Here is a 19,436-nt window from a genome sequence, read left to right as displayed (position 1 = left end):
CCAGCTGCACCACACAGACACTTCAAACCTAATCTGAGTACAAAACACACATACATACATACACACAGACACAGACATACACACACACAGACACAAACATCTTACCATTTAAAAAAATAGGGTTCCTTTACAATGTCAGAAGGAGGAAGGCACTAAGGCACCGCCTTCCGCCCCTCGACGCCCTCGCGGTGCCCCCTCCTTCTGACAGGAACTTCCTACAGACCAGGTATGAAGGATGCCTGAGTGGACATACAAAACTCACAAGTTCCTGGCTCTCACGGCTCCTATGCAGAGGGTTAGTCGAAGACGGAGGGGCATCGCGAGGGGCGTCGGGGGACGGGGGACTGTGCCTCACTGCCCTCCCCTTCTCCAAGAAACCCGTCTTCAACAGAGTCGAGAGAGCCGGGAACTTGTGAGGTGTGCATGTCCTGGTGAGCCTCCACCTTTTATAGGTGGGTGCAGCCTCGACTGTACAGAGACAGACCAGACCAGCTGCACCACACAGACACTTCAAACCTAATCTGAGGACAAAAAACACATACATACATACACACACACACAGACACACACACACACACAGACACAAACATCTTACCATTTAAAAAAATAGGGTTCCTTTACAATGTCAGAAGGAGGAAGGTACTAAGGCACCGCCTTCCGCCCCTCGACGCCCTCGCGGTGCCCCCTCCTTCTGACAGGAACTTCCTACAGACCAGGTATGAAGGATGCCTGAGTGGACATACAAAACTCACAAGTTCCTGGCTCTCACGGCTCCTATGCAGAGGGTTAGTCGAAGACGGAGGGGCATCGCGAGGGGCGTCGGGGGACGGGGGACTGTGCCTCACTGCCCTCCCCTTCTCCAAGAAACCCGTCTTCAACAGAGTCGAGAGAGCCGGGAACTTGTGAGGTGTGCATGTCCTGGTGAGCCTCCACCTTTTATAGGTGGGTGCAGCCTCGACTGTACAGAGACAGACCAGACCAGCTGCACCACACAGACACTTCAAACCTAATCTGAGTACAAAACACACACACACACACACACACACACAGAGACACACACACACACACACACACACACACAGACACAAACATACATCTCACCATTAAAAAAAAAAAATGGTTCCTTTACAATGTCAGAAGGAGGAAGGCACTAAGGCACCGCCTTCCGCCCCTCGACGCCCTCGCGGTGCCCCCTCCTTCTGACAGGAACTTCCTACAGACCAGGTATGAAGGATGCCTGAGTGGACATACAAAACTCACAAGTTCCTGGCTCTCACGGCTCCTATGCAGAGGGTTAGTCGAAGACGGAGGAGCATCGCGAGGGGCGTCGGGGGACGGGGGACTGTGCCTCACTGCCCTCCCCTTCTCCAAGAAACCCGTCTTCAACAGAGTCGAGAGAGCCGGGAACTTGTGAGGTGTGCATGTCCTGGTGAGCCTCCACCTTTTATAGGTGGGTGCAGCCTCGACTGTACAGAGACAGACCAGACCAGCTGCACCACACAGACACTTCAAACCTAATCTGAGGACAAAAAACACATACATACATACATACACACAGACACACAGACACAGACACACACACACACACACACACACACACACACACACACGAAGCGCTGCCTGAGGAAAGCGGGGAGGATCATCGAGGAATCCAGTCACCCCAGCCATAAACTGTTGCGACTACTTCCCACAGGAAGGAGGTTCTGCAGCATCCGGTCCCGTACCAGCAGACTGAGAGACAGATTCTTCCATCAGGCCTTCAGACTGCTGAACACTGTACCTGCACATGTGATGTGACAATAAAAGTGATTTGATTTGATTTGACATGTATATTCAAACCTCAAGGACAAAAACCAGAGGACAAAAACTACAAGAACAATATAAATATGGAGAAAACTAACCTTAGAAACATGCAGGGTGACCGGAGACAGCAGCACTGCAGACATGAGGACAGGCAGACAGTTAAGGCTGTGTGAGAGTCAAGTTCACTCCTATATATGACCTCCTATCGCAGAATGCGTTACTGTGACAACGCAGGCTTTGTGCTTTGAAGTGTGGTGATTGGTGACGTCATTGGAACGGCCTGTGATCTTACGTCACACTAGCCCGGATCAATTTGAAAAAGGCGTTTTTGTCTGAAAATGCTCGTGTCCAAACTACCGTTTTCACAGAGTTGTGTGTCCACATTGAAACGGCCGAAAACGCTTACGTTCCAGTACTGCGCATGCGTGAAACGCAAGGTGACTGGACCTGCCTCATTTCTGTCTGCCGTTTATTTACTTTCCGGCTCTTTGAAACGTGCAGGAAAATGAAAAGGAAAAGCGACGAGTTTTTTAAATGGACTAACAATGAGGTGGAGTTGTTGCTGCAAGTAATACAAAAGTACAAAGTTGCAAAAGCGATTGAGAATTAAAGAATTTGAAGAAAAGCTATCTGCTATCTTTGTGTTTTGCAGCAGAGAAAAAATATAGTTTATGTCAATAAAGCCTTTGATCCGGAGAAGAAAAGGATGTCAGGAGGGGACCTGGATCTTTGTGTTTACGCCTGCGTGTTCTGACGCCATGACATCTTGAAGATGCCGTTACCACAGAAACTGATTTTTGGGCATTTTACAAATTTTAGTCCATTAAGCTATTTTTAACCATTTCATTTTAAAGAAAAGTGTCAAATTTGAAGCCTTCAAATCAAAGTAACACCTTTTTTTCATATTCATACACCAGTCGTTAATAATTTCTACACCTCTCCCGGAAAATTTAAAACATACAAACAATTTACGGGAAACAATCTTGGAATACACATATTTGATCACGTTAGAACTTGATATTCACACTGGAACTTGTTAAATTATTACAGTAATTTACATTTAAAGAAATTTTCAAATGTACCTGCAGCGAAGTCCAGGTGACAGTCGGGGAGTCCGGGTCCACGGCGAGCCATCTTCAAACTTGAAAAACAAAAACAAGTACAAACGATCCACAGATGAAGTACTTGTTGTGCTCTCAAATTAAATCCGCTTTTAGTAAAATGTTTTGCAAAACTTAGCTTTCCACAGGCTGAGGTTGGAGCAGGTCGAAACAAGTCCACGAGCAAGTGTAAACGGACGTTTGGAACCTTGTGCAGCATTTATATACCCTCGGCGACCATGGTTACGGTTGTCAACGTGTACACGTGCACGTGATAGAACTATCCGATTGTTCAGCCGTGTCTGGGTCTAAACTCCGCTGCAGGTCCATATATCAAACGATCACTATGGCATTACTGAGAGTTGAAAAACTGTCTAAAGTCTTTCATCTTTAATAAAATGATCAGCGTTCTGCTCTACCAGGTGTAACAATTGAGTTTAACATCCAGGCATCCATGAAAACGGAATTTATGACATTTAACGGAGTTAGAAGTTAGCAGGGAGTTAGCTCGCTAGCTTCTATCTAAATACAATATAACATGTCCTGACTGCGGGGTTTTGGAAACAAGTTAAAACGTACAGCTCTGCTATCACTTCCAACATAAATGAAGACAGAAAACTAAACAGCAGTGACGTTTGTCGCGCGGGAGCCTGGGATTGTTTAGCTAAACGGCCTAAACCGTTTCCCATTCATTCTCTATGGTAGTGCTAAACCACTACGGATGTAATATATTTTTGGCCACTACGGTCTTCCGGCGCTGTAACGAGTTTGAGATGCGGCGGCACTTTTAAAAAATCTCCTCTTTTACGTTTCGGGAGAGAAAACAAGTAACTCAACGCTCGCAACACATCCCAACGCTCCTCATTCATTGATCAAAGGTAAGAAACGTCGTTTGAAATAACAGTAAACCAAACAGAATACATTTACAGGTGTATATTACAGGTAATAGGCGTGTTGCGATTGCATTTACGAAGCATCCATCGCTCAGTTAAAGACAGTGGGAGTTTATCTGCTGTTGTAAAGTGGCACGGTAAAAAATGAATGAACGTGATCCTTAAACAAAATTGATTCCAAACACAAACAAAGACATTTCAGGTTATAATCTTGCTGCTGGGTTTACACAGCAGGATGCAGGAGAACAATAACGAGACTCAATTTGAAAGAACATTGACAACATTTGGGATAAAAGTGTTTTTTCCTCCAGGTATAACAAACTGTTCTGTCTGTAAATAAAAACCTTTCATGGTTGAATGATTATTGGCATATCTGCAAAATTTGTGGTAACTGCTTAGTAGTCATGGCACATAAGAATTGCTGGTAGATTAACAACATATATGTATTTAAGCTATCGTGTTTATTCATACACGAGTGGGCATTGCTCATGTTAGAGATATCAAAACAGATTTTCGCATTGATAAGGTGACTGACCATTACAACATGAAAGCAATACATTTTCTTTTAAAGCAGGTTCAGTCATTTAGCATGTCATCTCATAACAAGACACTTATTGGTTATTTAATTGTACCACATTATAGTAATGTCAGTGTCACAGCAGTCGGAAACCTACAAAGTTTATTTAATGGCAAAACACGTCAATGAAACACGTAATTTATTTAATATAATTGTTTATTTTTTCACTGCTTGTCAAGATGCAGAAGAAAGTTGCGCCATATCCAGGGAAAATCTCTGTGGTTGTTCCGCAAGGGGCCACTTGGATACCTTCTCCAGGACCCGTCAAAAGAAGCTCGACGGATTAAAAATGACCCCAAACTGCAGGACAAGTCTGCACCTGTGAGGGATGATGTTGTACATCAGAATGCTCTGACTGTCATCTATCAGAGAGGAGGGGATGAGTCTGACATGAAGGAAGTGCAGGGAGAGTACATTCTGCAGTTTGGAAAGTATAAAGGGAAATCTTTCCGGTGGCTTCTGGGGAATGATGTCGGGTACACCATGTACCTGATCAAAGATCTCCAGAAGGAAGAGGCTGCAGGGACCTCTGTGGAAGAAGGGCATGGCAAGGAGAGCTTGCATTCATTTGTACAGTATGCCCTCAGCTTTACAGAGATAAAGACTCTTCTGAACTGCAAGACCAGCAGAGTGAGGGTTGCTGCAGAAGCCTCTGAGGATGATCAGCTGGTTGGCTTTGGCTCATGAGCCAAGAGCACCTGGAAGGAGATTCAGGAGTCTCCTTTCTACGAGGCAGAGAGACAAAGATGGGTGGAAGAAAAGAGGAAATAGGGGAGAAACTGTTGATATTGTACATAAGATAGTTTTGTTCTAGTTTTGTAATGTTTATTTTGTTTATATAAATAAAAACTGATTGTAAATATAAAAATGTGAATAAATTGTGTTCTGTAAGATAAGATAAGATAAGATAACCTTTATTAGTCCCACACGTGGGAAATTTGTTTTGTCACAGCAGGAAGTGGACAGTGCAAAAGTTATGAGGCAAAAATTAGGATACAATAAGAATAAATACAGTACACAACTGTACAGAATAGAATAAAATAAAATACTATATACAGTAGAATAAAATAAAATAAATATACAATAAGATAAAAATAGAATACAAATACAAATGCTATATACAACTGAGTAAAAATACAACGATGACAGAAAGGATTATTGCACTTAGTATTATTGCATATGTATGGATGTGTGTGTTTGATCAGTTAAAGTCTTTATTATGGAGTCTGACAGCAGTGGGGAGGAAAGACCTGCGAAATCTCTCCGTCCCACACCGTGGGTGCCGCAGTCTCCCACTGAAGGAGCTGCTTAGTGCTGTCACAGTCTGCTGCATGGGGTGGGAGATGTTGTCCAACAGTGATGACAGCTTAGCCACCATTCTCCTGTCACTCACCACCTCCACTGGGTCCAGAGGACATCCTAGAACAGAGCTGGCCCTTCGGATCACCCTGTTCAGTCTCTTCCTGTCCCCAGCAGAGATGCTGCCGCCCCAGCAGACCACACCATAAAAGATAGCAGAAGCCACGACAGAGTCATAGAAGGTCTTCAGGAGTGGGGCCTCCACTCCAAATGACCTGAGTCTCCGCAGCAGGTACAGCCTGCTCTGCCCTTTCCTGTAGAGGGCGTCTGAGTTATGAGTCCAGTCCAGTCTGTTGTTCAGATGAACACCAAGGTATCTGTAGCTGTCCACAGCCTCAATGTCCATACCTTGGATGTTCAGTGGTTGCAGTGGAGAATGCTTGTGCCTGCGGAAGTCTACCACCAGTTCCTTGGTTTTACTGGCGTTGATCTGGAGGTAGTTCAGCTGGCACCAGTCCACAAAGTCTTGGGTCAGACCTCTGTACTCCTTGTCGTCCCCATCAGTGATGAGGCCGACTATTGCAGAGTCATCAGAGAACTTCTGCAGGAAGCACTGGGTGGAATTGTGGGAGAAGTCTGCAGTGTAGATGGTGAAGAGGAACGGAGCCAGAACCGTTCCCTGTGGGGCCCCCGTACTGCAGACGACCCTGTCCGACACACAGCCCTGAGTCCTCACATACTGTGGTCGGTCGGTGAGGTAGTCCAAAATCCAGGTAGTGAGGTGATGGTCCACTCCAGAGTTCACCAGCTTGTCCTTTAGAACCGAGGGAAGAATGGTGTTGAAGGCACTGGAGAAATCAAAGAACATAATTCTCACAGTGCTTCCAGCGGTCTCCAGGTGAGCGAGGGAACGATGTAGGAGGTGAATGACGGCATCATCCGCTCCAATGCCAGGCTGGTAGGCAAACTGAAGTGGGTCCAGTGATGAGCTTATTAGGCGCCGAAGCTGAGCCAGGACCAACCGCTCCAGGGTCTTCATCAGGTGGGATGTCAGAGCCACCGGCCTGTAGCTGTTGAGGTCCTTGGGGCGTGAAGTCTTTGGCACTGGTACAACACAGGAGGTTTTCCAGAGCTGTGGGACTCTTCCCAACCTCAGGCTCAGGTTGAAGAGGTGCTCCATCACCCCACACAGTTGGTCCGCGCAGGACCTGACGACCCTCGAGCTGATGCCATCTGGACCCGCTGCCTTCTTGCCATTAATCCTCCTCAGTTCCCTCCTAACCTGGGTGGTTGAGAGAGACAGGCTGGAGCTTTGTGTTGAGTGTGTATTGGATGCTGTAGTTGGGGGTGGGGGGGAGTGAGCAGGGTGAATAGCTGCTAAAAATAGCAGCACAGCTCTCTTCTTTATAACCTCTTAGAGTTCACCTGTATGTTTATATACCTGTGTGTGCTCACCATCAGGTAATCAGTTTTAAAAAGCTATGAGTGCAGCCCTGAAAGCTTACATATTATTTCTAAATCACTTCATGTAATGATAACAAGCCATCCTTTCTCTAGTGGGGTCTCACAGCTTTTATCTTTATAATCTTTCTGGTTGATTTGTAATATTAGAAACATGACTGCTGTCTTTTATCTGTGTGACTATACAGCCTGTTTCAGACATGACAACCAGACAGTGTCTGAAGTTATCTTTAATACATGCAACACAGCTGGAGATAGTCCAGACACTTTCTCACTTCTGATGATAATATTTTTGGTTTAGGTATTGTTGCTTTCTGGCTTGAAGCTTATCTACAAAAGCAGTTCAATAAGGAGAGATCATGTGGAAAAACCGAACATGATTTATTGAGATACAGAAATAAATGTAACTGTTAGGCAGTTAGACTCCAATGACCCATCATAGCAGAAGAAATCTCAGCAGTGACAGGATTTTGCATAAGCCACACCCCAGAGTCAAAATGCTGGTAGTGATGAAGATGGAGGCTGGGACAGGGTTCTGAGTGACCACGGTGAGGAGGAGAAAGGAGAGGAGGCGGGCTGCATAGCTGAGGATCTGAAACACAGAATGGTAGAAGCAGAAGAGCAACAGATTTAAAGCATGCAGAGTGGAGGCTGGCAAGAGCATGACTGGAATAAAGTAATGATGTCAGAACTGAGTTTGTGCTGGAAAATGAATAGATATAAACTAACAGCCACCAGGAAGCAGACAGATGACTTATTACAGACATGCCTTGTTTAAATTATGTATAAGCATCATTTTCTATGTCATCAGAATGTATCTGTATTATAGTTTTAGCTTTAGTCTTTTTATTAAAAGTTGGATGTCTGCATAATTGTAGACTATATGTCTGGTATGTATCATCTCAAGACTGTCATGATACAGTCTGAGTTATGACAGTATAGGTACGTAATGCAGAAAAATTGCTCCACAGGCCATAACACTATATAATCTAAATAAAATGATAATGAAATAAAAATTAAAAGCAAAGTGAAAAATAAATGTTATCCACAATAAGTAAATTGAAAATGGTGTTTAACTTTTGATAATGTAACACAACCTTTGTCCCAACCAGGACTCGAACCCGCGCTCAGACAGTTCAGTGTAAAAAAAAACAACCCATTTTTTTCCAATGCCCGAAAAGCTGCGATTTGATTGGCTGTTTCTCCGTTACACCTATACGCGAGGAGAACAACTGAGATAATCCATCCAAAATACGAGGTTAGTCATTCATATACTGCTGCATGGGCTGGGCTGTAGTTACATCCTAAGGTTTTAAAAACTGAGCTTAAATAAATGATTAGCGGTAATAAAAGCCGAGGGAGGTCAACAGGGATCACTGACAGTCAGTGATCCCTGTTGACCTCCCTTTCTTTTGAGATCAAATAGAAGAAAATACATAACATTAAACATGTTAACAACACAAAAGCCATATTAAACGCAGACTACTTTAGACCCGGAAGTAGGATTCGTGGCGTCATCACTGAACAACCGGATATGAATGGAGCTCACCGCAGTGTAATTTACAGTTAATTTATGGTCATTTACTGTCAGGGGTGGAAGTAATGAATTACAAATACTCACGTTACTGTAATTAAGTAGATTTTTTGGGTACTTGTACTTTTATGAGTAATTTTTCAAGTGTGTAATTTTACTCATACTTGAGTACAACTTACACCATGTAATCTACTGAGTACGCCCACAATTTGAATTAATATTCAAACCTTTCGTCTGCATTTTTGCAGCCAATAAAGCCGTGCAATCCCGACCGGCCAATTTAAGACGTAAGCAAAGAATAAACTCTGATGCAGCAGCAGGCACAGGTGTCTGGAGGTGCTACATGGTGGAGTACAAACTACTTTATAGACGGAAGATGTGGAGACAAAGAAGCCAAAATGGAGACAGAGGACAACTGTCAACCATGAAAACGACGTAGAAAAGACGGAGGACGTGTGCCCGTGGCCATACCTGGAGGAATTTTTCATGTGCAGAGGGAGAAAAGGAGACAGCGTCCAGATGCAGTGCAAACTTTGACCTCTACAGTCATTTCAGCTTACAAGACTTCAGCGTCTAATCTAAAAAAAAAAAACACATTGAGGTAAGAGGTTTTACAACTATACGTGTACAATATTGCCTTCTTATTTTTCATGTGTGTTAAGGTTATTAGTTTGGCTGAGATATTGTCACCGCCATTGGTTAGCCTGATATTAAAATAAGACGGAGCTAGCTAATGTGCGTGTGTGCATGCATAATTGAGCTAAATTCGTAGGAATGTTTTAGCTTATTATTTGGATAACCACCGTCATTACAATAAATTAAATTTGTAGTCATTTAAAACTCACAGGCCTACAATCAGCTGGCCTATATAAAAAACAAAAACAAAATTTGAACACAGTGCTGAGCTGCATCTCAAATTAATCTTCCAGCTCTCAGCTGACATGTACCAGAGCCCGCTTGATGGATCAGTTGATCAGGATCATTGGCCTGATATAGGTCTATCATAGTGACGTGGCTCTTAATCAGTAGGGTTATATGTTTCCCAATATGATATATTTTTTTAAAGAACATAATGTGGATTGTTTTTATTTGTTAGCTGTATGGGCAGCATTTTTGTGTATGTGATCCCTTTCCTTAAATTACATTTGCTATATACACATATTTTGCTCTCTTAGTATTTTTAGAACCTGACTAATACTGAAAACTTTAGGGTGATACTGATAAAAAGGACTTAAAAATTTAGATACTGATACATTGGTCGATACTCTTTTTACAGATAGTATACAGATTACAGAACTTGGAATGTATACAGAAATTCATGTTTTTCGCAATGATCGTTCAAAATTGGTTTACATTTGTAAATAAATACAGCAATATATCTGCAAGATTTGACCAAATTCACCACTCTTTTATACTATGCTAAACAATCAAAGATTAGCTCATGTCTAGTTGAATGATGTTTTAAAAATGTTTTCCTGTAGTGTTAATCACAGTGATGTTATGAAGTAATGTATGAACCTGACGTATGATAATATTTATCTCTACAGAGGAAACATCCATCGAAGATTGAGCAGTACAATATCACTGTGGCATCAACATCTCGTCAGCGAAAGGCCACAGCCACACCAAACAAGCTCTCAGCAAATACACAAGCCAAGTTACCAGACCTGATGTTGAGAGCTGCAAACAAACATGTTCCACAAGCAACTGTTGACATGCTTGTCATCAATTTCATATGTGAGGGTCTACAGCCATTTGCAGTGGTAGAACAGCCATCTTTCAAAGAATTGGTTACCACATTACAACCTCAAGCCAAAGTCCTCTCCAGACCCACTGTCCGTGCCAGAATCTGTGAAGCTGCTGATCACATGAAGATGACTTTGGTTGCAGCATTGGATAAAGTCAAATTTGTTGCTACCACTACTGATTGTTGGTCAGTTCATCAGAAAAGTTACCTTGGAGTCACATGCCATTGGAGGAAGAGTCCCTGGAAAGAAGATCTGCAGCACCAGCATGCAAAAGATTGAGAGGGTCTCACACATTTGACATGCTTGCTGGTGCGCTTGATGATATCCATTGCCAATACAAGATTAGAGGCAAAGTTGTAAGAACCACAACTGATATGTGGAAGGCCTTGACAAAGTTGGATCCACTGTTTGGGGCACAAAATGATGCAGATGAAGCTGAAGATGAAACAGACCCAGAAACTATTGACCTGACTGACCATATTGACTACCATGAGGCAAGTGCAATTCTTGATGAAGACTCTGGTTTGGAGTATCAACTCCCGTCTCATCAGCGATGTGCATGTCACCTGCTAAACCTTGTGGCAACATCTGATGCTGCCCTAGCAGAGAGCATGAAGGAAACCTACGAGAGGCTCTCCCGTGCATGCTTTGCAAAATGCCAGGCCATTTGGAACAAAACTCATTTGGCTAATGAAGTGGTAGAGGACAAGTGTGAACTACAGATCATTCGTCCCAATGCAACACAATGGAATTCAACCTACCTTGCCATTGAAAGGATAATACGCATCATTGATGAGAAGGGGGAAAATGCCATCAGGAGCATTTGTGAGGAGTTCAAGGTGAAAATGTGAGTAAAATTGGACACCTACCAATATGGTTGCAAATCTTGTGAATTTTCCTTAATGGATGGTTAAAAACGTGAGCAGACTCTTAATATTAAATCAGAAGATCCCTGTTATAGTCATGGTGGGTTTTGTTGTTGTGTCTTACAGGTTGAGTCCTGCAGAAGTTGCATTCCTTAGGGAGTACTGTACCACCATGAAGCCACTGGTGAAAGCTTCAAACATTCTTCAGTCTGAGTCCACTTCCTTTATGGGATGGCTCCTGCCAGTAATCCAACAACTACTGTTCAAACTTAGCAGGCTGGAGACATCAAGCAAGACATGCGTGCCACTCATCAGAGTCCTGCAAAATGGCCTTCAAAAGCGTTTTGGAGCGATGATGGAGGATCCAGAGTTGGCTGCAGCTGCAGTCCTCTTACCCAAGTTCAAGACTTCCTGGACTGACAGAGCAGATGTAACAGAGGCTGGTAAGGATTCATGTGATCCCATTTTTGTGTATTTTTACATTTGAACACATGCTTAAGTGAGTATTTCACCTAATACATTGTAAGTTATTGATGGTCTGTCCCGAATACTAAACAATCCTTTTTGAGAATTTGCCGTTTTTAAATTTGTGTTCAGGAATAATCACTGAAATGTAAATAACAAAATTGTGTTATCTACTTGCAATTACAGCCTTGACATACATCAAACAACATCTTGAAACGACAGAGCATGAGAGTGAGGATCAGCAAAGAGAGTCATCTGATGAAGATGAATTCTTCTCCAGACCAATCTCCAGAAGGCTGCAAAGTGCAGTTGAGCTTGATGGTTACCTTGCTTGTGCCACAGACACCATGGAGCTGCTGCACTCCTTCTCAGGTATCAAAAACCTCTCTCTTAAACTGAACACAGCTCTGCCTGCTTCTGCTGCGTGTGAACGACTTTTTAGCTGTGCTGGTCTACTCTTCACAGCCAAACGAAGTCGGATTGCCTCTGTTAATTTAGAAAACCAGCTCTTGCTGAAACTGAACAAAAGGTTCAGAAAGTAAAGTGTGCTTGAATGTCCAGCTTGAATGAAAAAAAAAATACACAAAGCTGGAGTTCTTCTGTGTCTTTACGTGGCCAGCTGCCTCTTCTTCTCCCATTCTCTCTCCCTCTCCTGTTGCTACTTAAATGATGAAACTGATCAATGATCAGCTGATCGCTTTTCTCTCTTGTTTGTTTATCGTGCATTTCGAGCCAGAAAGAGGAAACCAGCGGTGGTCGCTCTAAACAACAGCAGCAGGTTAAAACTTGATCAGCTGCTATTAGAATTTATTTAATATTACTTTCTAGTATCAGCTGATGTTGGCTGGAGCCACAGCTGTAACAGCTGCTGGTCATGATATCGGTTTGGATATATGGTGAGAGGGAAACGTGAAGATGAAACCAGGAGATGTCCTTACTGAATCATCAGAGCTGAACAGGTGATGGAGAAACAGGTTTACCTTTTAGGTGACATGAATAAGTTGAAGGGAAGTTATGAACTGTTTCTGAGAGACAAATAACATCAGGATCCTTTTTTACTGACAGCTGGTAACTGTGCAGGGACGGGTCTAGCAAAGTTTTGCAAGGGGGCAGGTAACCATATACATGCACTGTTTATAAGATTGGGGAAACCTGCAGTCAGCTGAGACTGAAGAAGTCAATTGGATGAGTGACGAAACGTTTTTCCCACAAAACGTAAAGTCCAGATGAACAGAATCAACTTTTGGAGATACTATATAGCTCATGCTAATATCACATCTTCACATTTTTCTTTTTAGAGGTAACAATAACTTTGCATTCTCGCTACTCACCATGCTCTAAAACAGGTATATGTTAGCAATGACATCATTTAACAAATGTTTTTAAAATTCTAGCCGTGCTAATTAGCCTTAGGATTGGTTGAGGTCTGTGCAAGCCTTTGGAACAAAATCAGTCTTTTAAAGCTCACTATTTTCCAGGTGAGCCTATAGCACATTTGTTAAAGTCAGTCCGGATTGTACAGCTTCTAATCAGAAACAATTAAAGTTTGTTTCCCTTTTTTTGTGGTTTTTTTTTTTTGTGCTCATCAATCTTTTTCTGTAAGTAGTTACCGAAATACAGTCAACCTTTCTTCATTTTCCTAAGTGTGTGTGTGTGTGTATATATATATATATATATATATATATATATATATATATATATATATATATATAACAAAAAAAAAAAACAAACCACAACGCCCCCCAGTCCCACACAGATCAACACAACCATCAAACATATTAGAGGAATATAACAGTAACAAAAGTAGATTTAAACAGGCAATACCTCTAGACTAGCAAAATAAGAGATAAAGGGTTGCCACTTGTGAAAAAATTTGGCTGTGCAACCTCTCAACGTATATTTAATTTTTTCAAGTTTTAAAAAAAACATGACATCTTCAAGCCACCGGGAAACAGTAGGATACTTAACAGACTTCCAATGCAACAATATTAGACGTCTCGCTAATAGGGATGTGAAGGCTATAATATCCTTTTGTGTGGAATCAAGTGTAAGTGAGCGAACAGGAATCCCAAATACAGCAATCAGAGGACAAGGATGAAGAGTTACCCCAAGAACAGTTGACATAATAGCAAAATACCCTGTCCAGAAACCTTGTAGCTCAGGACACAGAAAAAACATGTGGCTAAGGTACGACCAGTACTTTTAACATTTTATCAATTATTTACCAAATTAAAAAACATGTGGTAACTTATTTTTAATTTTGCTGCATACAAGTTGAATGAATGCTTACTGGATCTAGAACACCATTTAGATCATAACAGCTCCTGATCAGGATGAATTTCATTTTCAAATCAAATTTCATGTCGCAGTTTCACACTTTTGTAACATATTATTTCAAAGCTTGCTTATGGGCTTGTTTTGGAGCAGACCAACAGTCAGGCTCGTCTTCACCCTTACTGTCAGACTCTGAATTGATGGTTCTGCTATATCTCACCTGGCTGAGTGGGGACACATGTACTAAACGTTAGAGTTCCCACTGCAGGAGCTTGGGTTTGAGTCTGCCCTCGACCGTGTCCTGTGTGCCATACCGCCTCACTCTCTCCCCACCTTCCTGCCTCATGTTCTGAAATCTCTTCCTCTCCATCAACTTTGAGTTTCTTTGAGTGGAGCTTCTTTTGCAGCTGTGACAAAATATAGAATGGTTTCTGCAACCAGGGGAGTAAAATGTGCTGCAGTGTGAGGGCGCACAGGTGTAGGTGTGGAATTTTACATATAAATATTATAGTTTACTTCATGCACAAGAAATGTAAACATTTAATCTAACCCACTTTTCATCAACTACATAACCTTTATTGGAGAGTACATTCATAAATTGTGTGTATCACACACACAAACACACATCCACTAAACTCTCTCGTTTTATATCTCTCCCTCTCTCTTGTGAATGATGGGAGTTTGGTGGACTGTGTGGTTTGTCTGGCTGAAAGTTGTGTTTTTTTTTATGTGTGGTGTGTTGTGAGGCTGATTATGAGTTAGTGTAATTGTGTATGGTGTTGTTAGTGTAGTTTATGTGGCGTTAGTGGTTTTTCCTGGATGCAGAGCAGGTCAGTATGCCGTGGACTTTTACACCACCATGTTAGGGATGGAGTAAAGTAATAAAGCTTGAGTGGAGAAGCTGCTGCAGGGGCTTCCTCAGCTGAGCTCTGAGGACAGAGCTGTCCTGGATGCTAACTTTTCTTTGGAGGAGATTAGTGCTGCTGCTGGTCAGCTGGCTCCTGCACAGGGTGGGCTGCCTGCAGACTTCTGTAAAAGACTGTTACTGGCATCGAGCCATCATGTGGGGCTCTCTCTTCTCCCTAAAAAACAGAGATTTGTCTCTGCTTAGAAATGGAGACGTGGCTCTGTTATGCACAGATTACTAACTTCCTTCAAAAGTACTGGCCACCAGGCCGAAACACTTTGTGAAATGAATCACTCACAGGGATCAGTCGTACTGTGTACCACACAGCTCTAATGTGAACAAGAGTTTTCTCATGAGAGACTTGGTAGTTATTTGTAAATTGTACAGTTTGATGTTGGAATAATTTCTTTAGATTAAGAGAAAGTGTTTGATAGGATTGACAATCTTTTTTGTTTTTCCATTATGAGAAGTTTTGCTTTTTGGAGGTGGATTTTTGTCACTTTTGGGGCTGTTGTATCAGGCGGCTTTCTGTTTTGTAAAAGTGGATGATGGGCTGAGCTGCCCAGTATAAGTTTGGAGAGGATCTAACTGGAATGTCCTGTTTCTGGAATATATATTTATATTGGTATATTTGTTAGAATTTTTAATCTTTGTTGAATGTTTTAAGAGATAAATAAGCAAAGTTATCTAGATTTATGTTGCCAGGTTTATGTCGGAGGCCTCTGCTGGTGTTGTCATTGTTTTTCTGTTTTCATTACAGATCAGAGTGATGTGGACTTTCTCAAAAGATGTTTAGATTTGTATGAGAACCTTCAGCAAAGGTGAGCTGGTGAAAAAATATGGTGTAACAGGTTTGTTGGTGGTCATATAGAGACTTTTTTTTTTTTTTTAGGAAAAGAAGAGTCTCGGAGGTTGCCATGGAGACGGTCTGTGTCAGACTGTCTAAACCAAAAATGGATGCTGTACATACACTGATAAATGTCATTTCAGGAGTGGCCAGATTGAAATCCAGAGAAAACTATGCTAGAGGTGAAAGGTCAAACATTGGTCATCATGTTGAGATTTTTTTTAATACCACAGACTGACAAAGAAAACTGAAATTTGTGAATTTTAAAGGTGTGCAAGATGTGCTGTGTTCAGTCGCAGGGCCTTGCCCTTTTATTTCATTTGTCTTTGGTTTCGAGTTTTTATTTGTGCTCTTGTAATTATTTTGTGATAAAACTTTTTCTATTTTGAGATCAAGATTCAAGTGGAAATCTTTGTGTGTCTGTCTCTCCCTTGGTTTCTGTAGAGGTGCAGTGTGGGGGCGCCTGGATAAATGTTAAACAGAAGCTAGATGTAGTGTTCCTCCACTGTCCGTTAAGGATATGAGGAAAAGAAATGGTCAAGAACAAAGTGTATGGTGTATTTATAAAAGAAAATGGCTTTTAAATTGTATACCAAAACCACCACCAGAAAGTCAACTACAACTTGTTACATAATCATCATGATTGTTGTATCAGTTTAACAGTTTATGGGTTGACTTCTTTCGGTTCATTCACTGTTTACATCATGAAGGAAAAAGAAGGCAACAGGCTGAGAAATGAAGCTGTTGTGTGTCTTTGTGGCCACACAGGGGCAGTGCTGCATAAATAGTAGAATCTCTTCCTGGACACTTTTTCTGGACCTCTTTTTAAATGACTAATAAAGACAACAACAACATGAATTACATCAGGATCTGATATGGTTGTCTTTTTTTGTTGAGCTTTATATATTTCAGAATGCCTAGAGTTTGTTTGTTTCCCATGTTTTGTGATACAGAACATCTCCTCTCAGACGGCTGTTGTCTCATAATGGGTCATTACCTGGTCTGATGGGGTGTTTGTTCCATTTATAAATCAAGTGATTGATTTGTGAAATGAGAGATGGCCTCTGACCTGCTGACTGGTGTCTGATCTTCTCTGCTCCCCTCAAATTTGACAACTACTCGGCTAATGTGATGGTGGACAGGAAGTCACTAAACCTGGGACTCTGGAAACACATTTCTAGGGATAAAAAGTTAATGTAGATCGTTTCAGGAGATAAATATTAAATGATCGATTTGGCGATTATACTAATATAGTAAGAAAAGAATGTATGAAGAAAAGATTTTTTATCTATACACTTAAGCAACGACCAGAGTCTTAGAATTGCGCTTTCACCAGGTTTTACTTGACTGAACAACAGAACTTCTCTGTCTCCTTTATAAGGGGTCACATCCTGAGTTACACAATGAGTCTTTCAAATGTGTGCGCTAACCCACTGCATGTGTAGTCGTGCTGAGACCGCGTGGTCTTATTTTTATTACCCCTTGATTCAGCTGTGACCTGCTTATCAAGTCTTTTTACAAGTACATCATAATTATCTGCTCTCATGCAGACATAAGTTGAGCAATGGTTTAACAAACTTTCCCATCAAAAACATGAAGGTTTAGCTTTAAGCTTATTTGTCCAAACAACAAAGGATAAACTGCCAGCACCTGGACTGAAACAGAACATAGTAGTGTTGGATGTAAGTAAAGGAAATACAAGTATAACTGTGACTATGGAACAAATCTCCTTCAATGTTAAACCTTAATGTTAACCTGATTGTGTTTATTAGAAAAATCAGCCATTACAGTGTCTGTGATTGCTTCACATAGTTAACTCTGGTTGTCTGTGGGGTTGTGTCAAACTTGGAGTGGAAAAAAAGCATAAAAACTGTGGAAGATGCAGACTGTGAAAGTCTAGTTTATTTCATGAATACAATTTTTTTTTTTTACAGTCGCTAGAACAAAGTAGCGTACATTCATGATAAAGTAAATACCACAACACAACATGGACAGTAAGAAGTAAACTGAATTGTCTTAGAACTTATTATATTCTTTAAGCTTAAAAGCAACACCTAGGATTCGACTGTTTGTGTTTTAAACCTTTTATTCAAAACTAGTATGTGTCAACACTTCTTTCTCCCAGCAGCATTATTGAAGTGACACTTTAACGACACTTTACCTGCTGATGCTTCACATCACAATCTTTATGATGAAAAAGCTCAGATGTCTGTGCTGTCACTTGTTATGAAAATGGACAGAACCTGGGCTCAGGCTTCCTCTTCTTCTTTCCTTCCTCTTTAATAATAACCATAGATCAGTAAAATAGCCATATTTTTAAACAAATGATTGTGATGAAGAGAATTTTTTTTCTAGTGTGCATGAACTCAAAATCTTTTAAGTTTAAATCTTTTTTGTTTATCAATAACTGGGGAAATCCAAACTTGATGTACCAGGTCAACTCAGCGAGCTCCTGTCTTGACCTCCCCTCTGCGCGCACGCACGCACGCACGCACACACACAGTATCATCATAAATGCCATGATATCTTTCTTGTTCAAATAGTTTATTCACTTAACAAAGAGGTAGCTTGGAAACTCAGTAAGAAGGAGGAAAAATAGTTTAAGGACATTTTCTCAAATAAAGAGGATTTCATCATCTTTCTGTTCATAATGTGGCGATTGTGGCTCAAGAGTTGGGAGTTCGCCTTGTAACCGGAAGGTTGCCGGTTCGAGCCCCGGCTTGTACGGCCGCGGTCGTTGTGTCCTTGGGCAAGATACTTCCCCCGTTGCCTACTGGTGGCGCCAGTGTCCGGCAGCCTCGCCTCTGTCAGTGCGCTCCAGGGTGGCTGTGGCTACAATGTAGCTTGCCATCACCAGTGTGTGAATGGGTGGATGACTGGTTGTGTAAAGCGCTTTGGGGACCTTAGGGACTAGTAAAGCACTATACAAATACAGGCTAAATAAAAGAAGAGATACATCAGAAACAAATCAGTAGATCCAGAAATTATAGAGTCAAACTCTTTTCAGCTGTAGAGGTACACTTCATGCACTCCTTAGCGTACAGTTCAAATGCCTGTGTTAGGGTGCATTGTTTCAGTTTCATTAAGTCTTCTTGCAGTTACATGATAATTATTATGCTGGAGTGATCAAAGCTCATAAACATCTGAGTTACACAATGAGTCTTTCAAATGTGTGGAATATCCCAGCTGTAACCTTTGCTTTCAATTTGGTTAAATTTGGCATTCAGATCACAGACTAAACAACAAGTACAGTAGGTCTTCCACTCCACAATTAAAAATAGCAACACTCATGCAAGGCTTTATTCTCCATAGAGTCAACATAAAGCAACATTAAATAATGGATCTTTCATCTGAAAAAATTACAGTTTGTATAAATTTACACTGAAGACCAAAATACACACACATACATAAAACCCATAAATCACTAAAACCTATTAAAACACATGGAAAATTACCTCATTTGTTGTGCTATTCAAAGATGTGTATGTGTGTGTATTCAGGCCAAGTCATAAAGAAAGCAATAGAGGTCAATATACTTTATGTTCTACAGTCGCTGCAGATTAATGAATTATAGTGGAAACTTGAAGATCCTAGGTATAGTAGTTTGTGGGAAATAAATACAGTGAAGTGACCATTTAGCTCTTGTGGCATGAAACTGCTTA

General features: G+C 41.4%; 1 protein-coding gene and 3 long non-coding RNA genes across 4 annotated transcripts; 2 read left to right on the top strand and 2 right to left on the bottom strand.

The window, feature by feature from the left end:
* Window positions 1–971: 971 nt before the first annotated feature.
* On the bottom strand, window positions 972–3,451 carry LOC145431382 (uncharacterized). Its single transcript, XR_013911688.1, has 3 exons — window positions 2,886–3,451; window positions 1,902–1,936; window positions 972–1,780 (listed from the first exon to the last, which is right to left on the bottom strand). It is a non-coding gene; the product is annotated as an uncharacterized LOC145431382 (long non-coding RNA).
* A 177-nt stretch (window positions 3,452–3,628) lies between these two features.
* On the top strand, window positions 3,629–5,241 carry LOC145431381 (uncharacterized). Its single transcript, XR_013911687.1, has 2 exons — window positions 3,629–3,781; window positions 4,553–5,241. It is a non-coding gene; the product is annotated as an uncharacterized LOC145431381 (long non-coding RNA).
* A 2,249-nt stretch (window positions 5,242–7,490) lies between these two features.
* On the bottom strand, window positions 7,491–9,647 carry LOC145431626 (uncharacterized). The gene is made up of 3 exons (XR_013911965.1): window positions 9,513–9,647; window positions 9,139–9,245; window positions 7,491–7,725 (listed from the first exon to the last, which is right to left on the bottom strand). It is a non-coding gene; the product is annotated as an uncharacterized LOC145431626 (long non-coding RNA).
* A 572-nt stretch (window positions 9,648–10,219) lies between these two features.
* On the top strand, window positions 10,220–16,629 carry LOC145431385 (uncharacterized). The gene is made up of 4 exons (XM_080307042.1): window positions 10,220–11,262; window positions 11,408–11,724; window positions 11,933–12,118; window positions 15,688–16,629. Exons 1-4 carry the CDS (start codon window positions 10,634–10,636, stop codon window positions 15,750–15,752), a joined length of 1,197 nt encoding a protein of 398 aa, XP_080163168.1. The 5' UTR covers window positions 10,220–10,633; the 3' UTR covers window positions 15,753–16,629.
* The last annotated feature ends 2,807 nt before the right edge of the window (window positions 16,630–19,436 follow it).

This window comes from Astatotilapia calliptera, chromosome 10 (assembly GCF_964374335.1).
Source record: "Astatotilapia calliptera chromosome 10, fAstCal68.1, whole genome shotgun sequence".
Taxonomy (NCBI): Eukaryota; Metazoa; Chordata; class Actinopteri; order Cichliformes; family Cichlidae; genus Astatotilapia; species Astatotilapia calliptera.
Note: the sequence above shows the minus strand (reverse complement) of the source record. Positions and strands in the feature narration are given on the sequence as shown.

Excerpts from the sequence above, each read along its gene's own strand:
- LOC145431385 (XM_080307042.1), top strand. The coding sequence starts at position 10,634 with ATGCCATTGGAGGAAGAGTCCCTGGAAAGAAGATCTGCAGCACCAGCA. Across the intron at positions 11,725-11,932 it reads AGCAGATGTAACAGAGGCTG|CCTTGACATACATCAAACAA; the intron begins GTAAGGATTCAT and ends TTGCAATTACAG. Across the intron at positions 12,119-15,687 it reads GCTGCTGCACTCCTTCTCAG|ATCAGAGTGATGTGGACTTT; the intron begins GTATCAAAAACC and ends TTTTCATTACAG.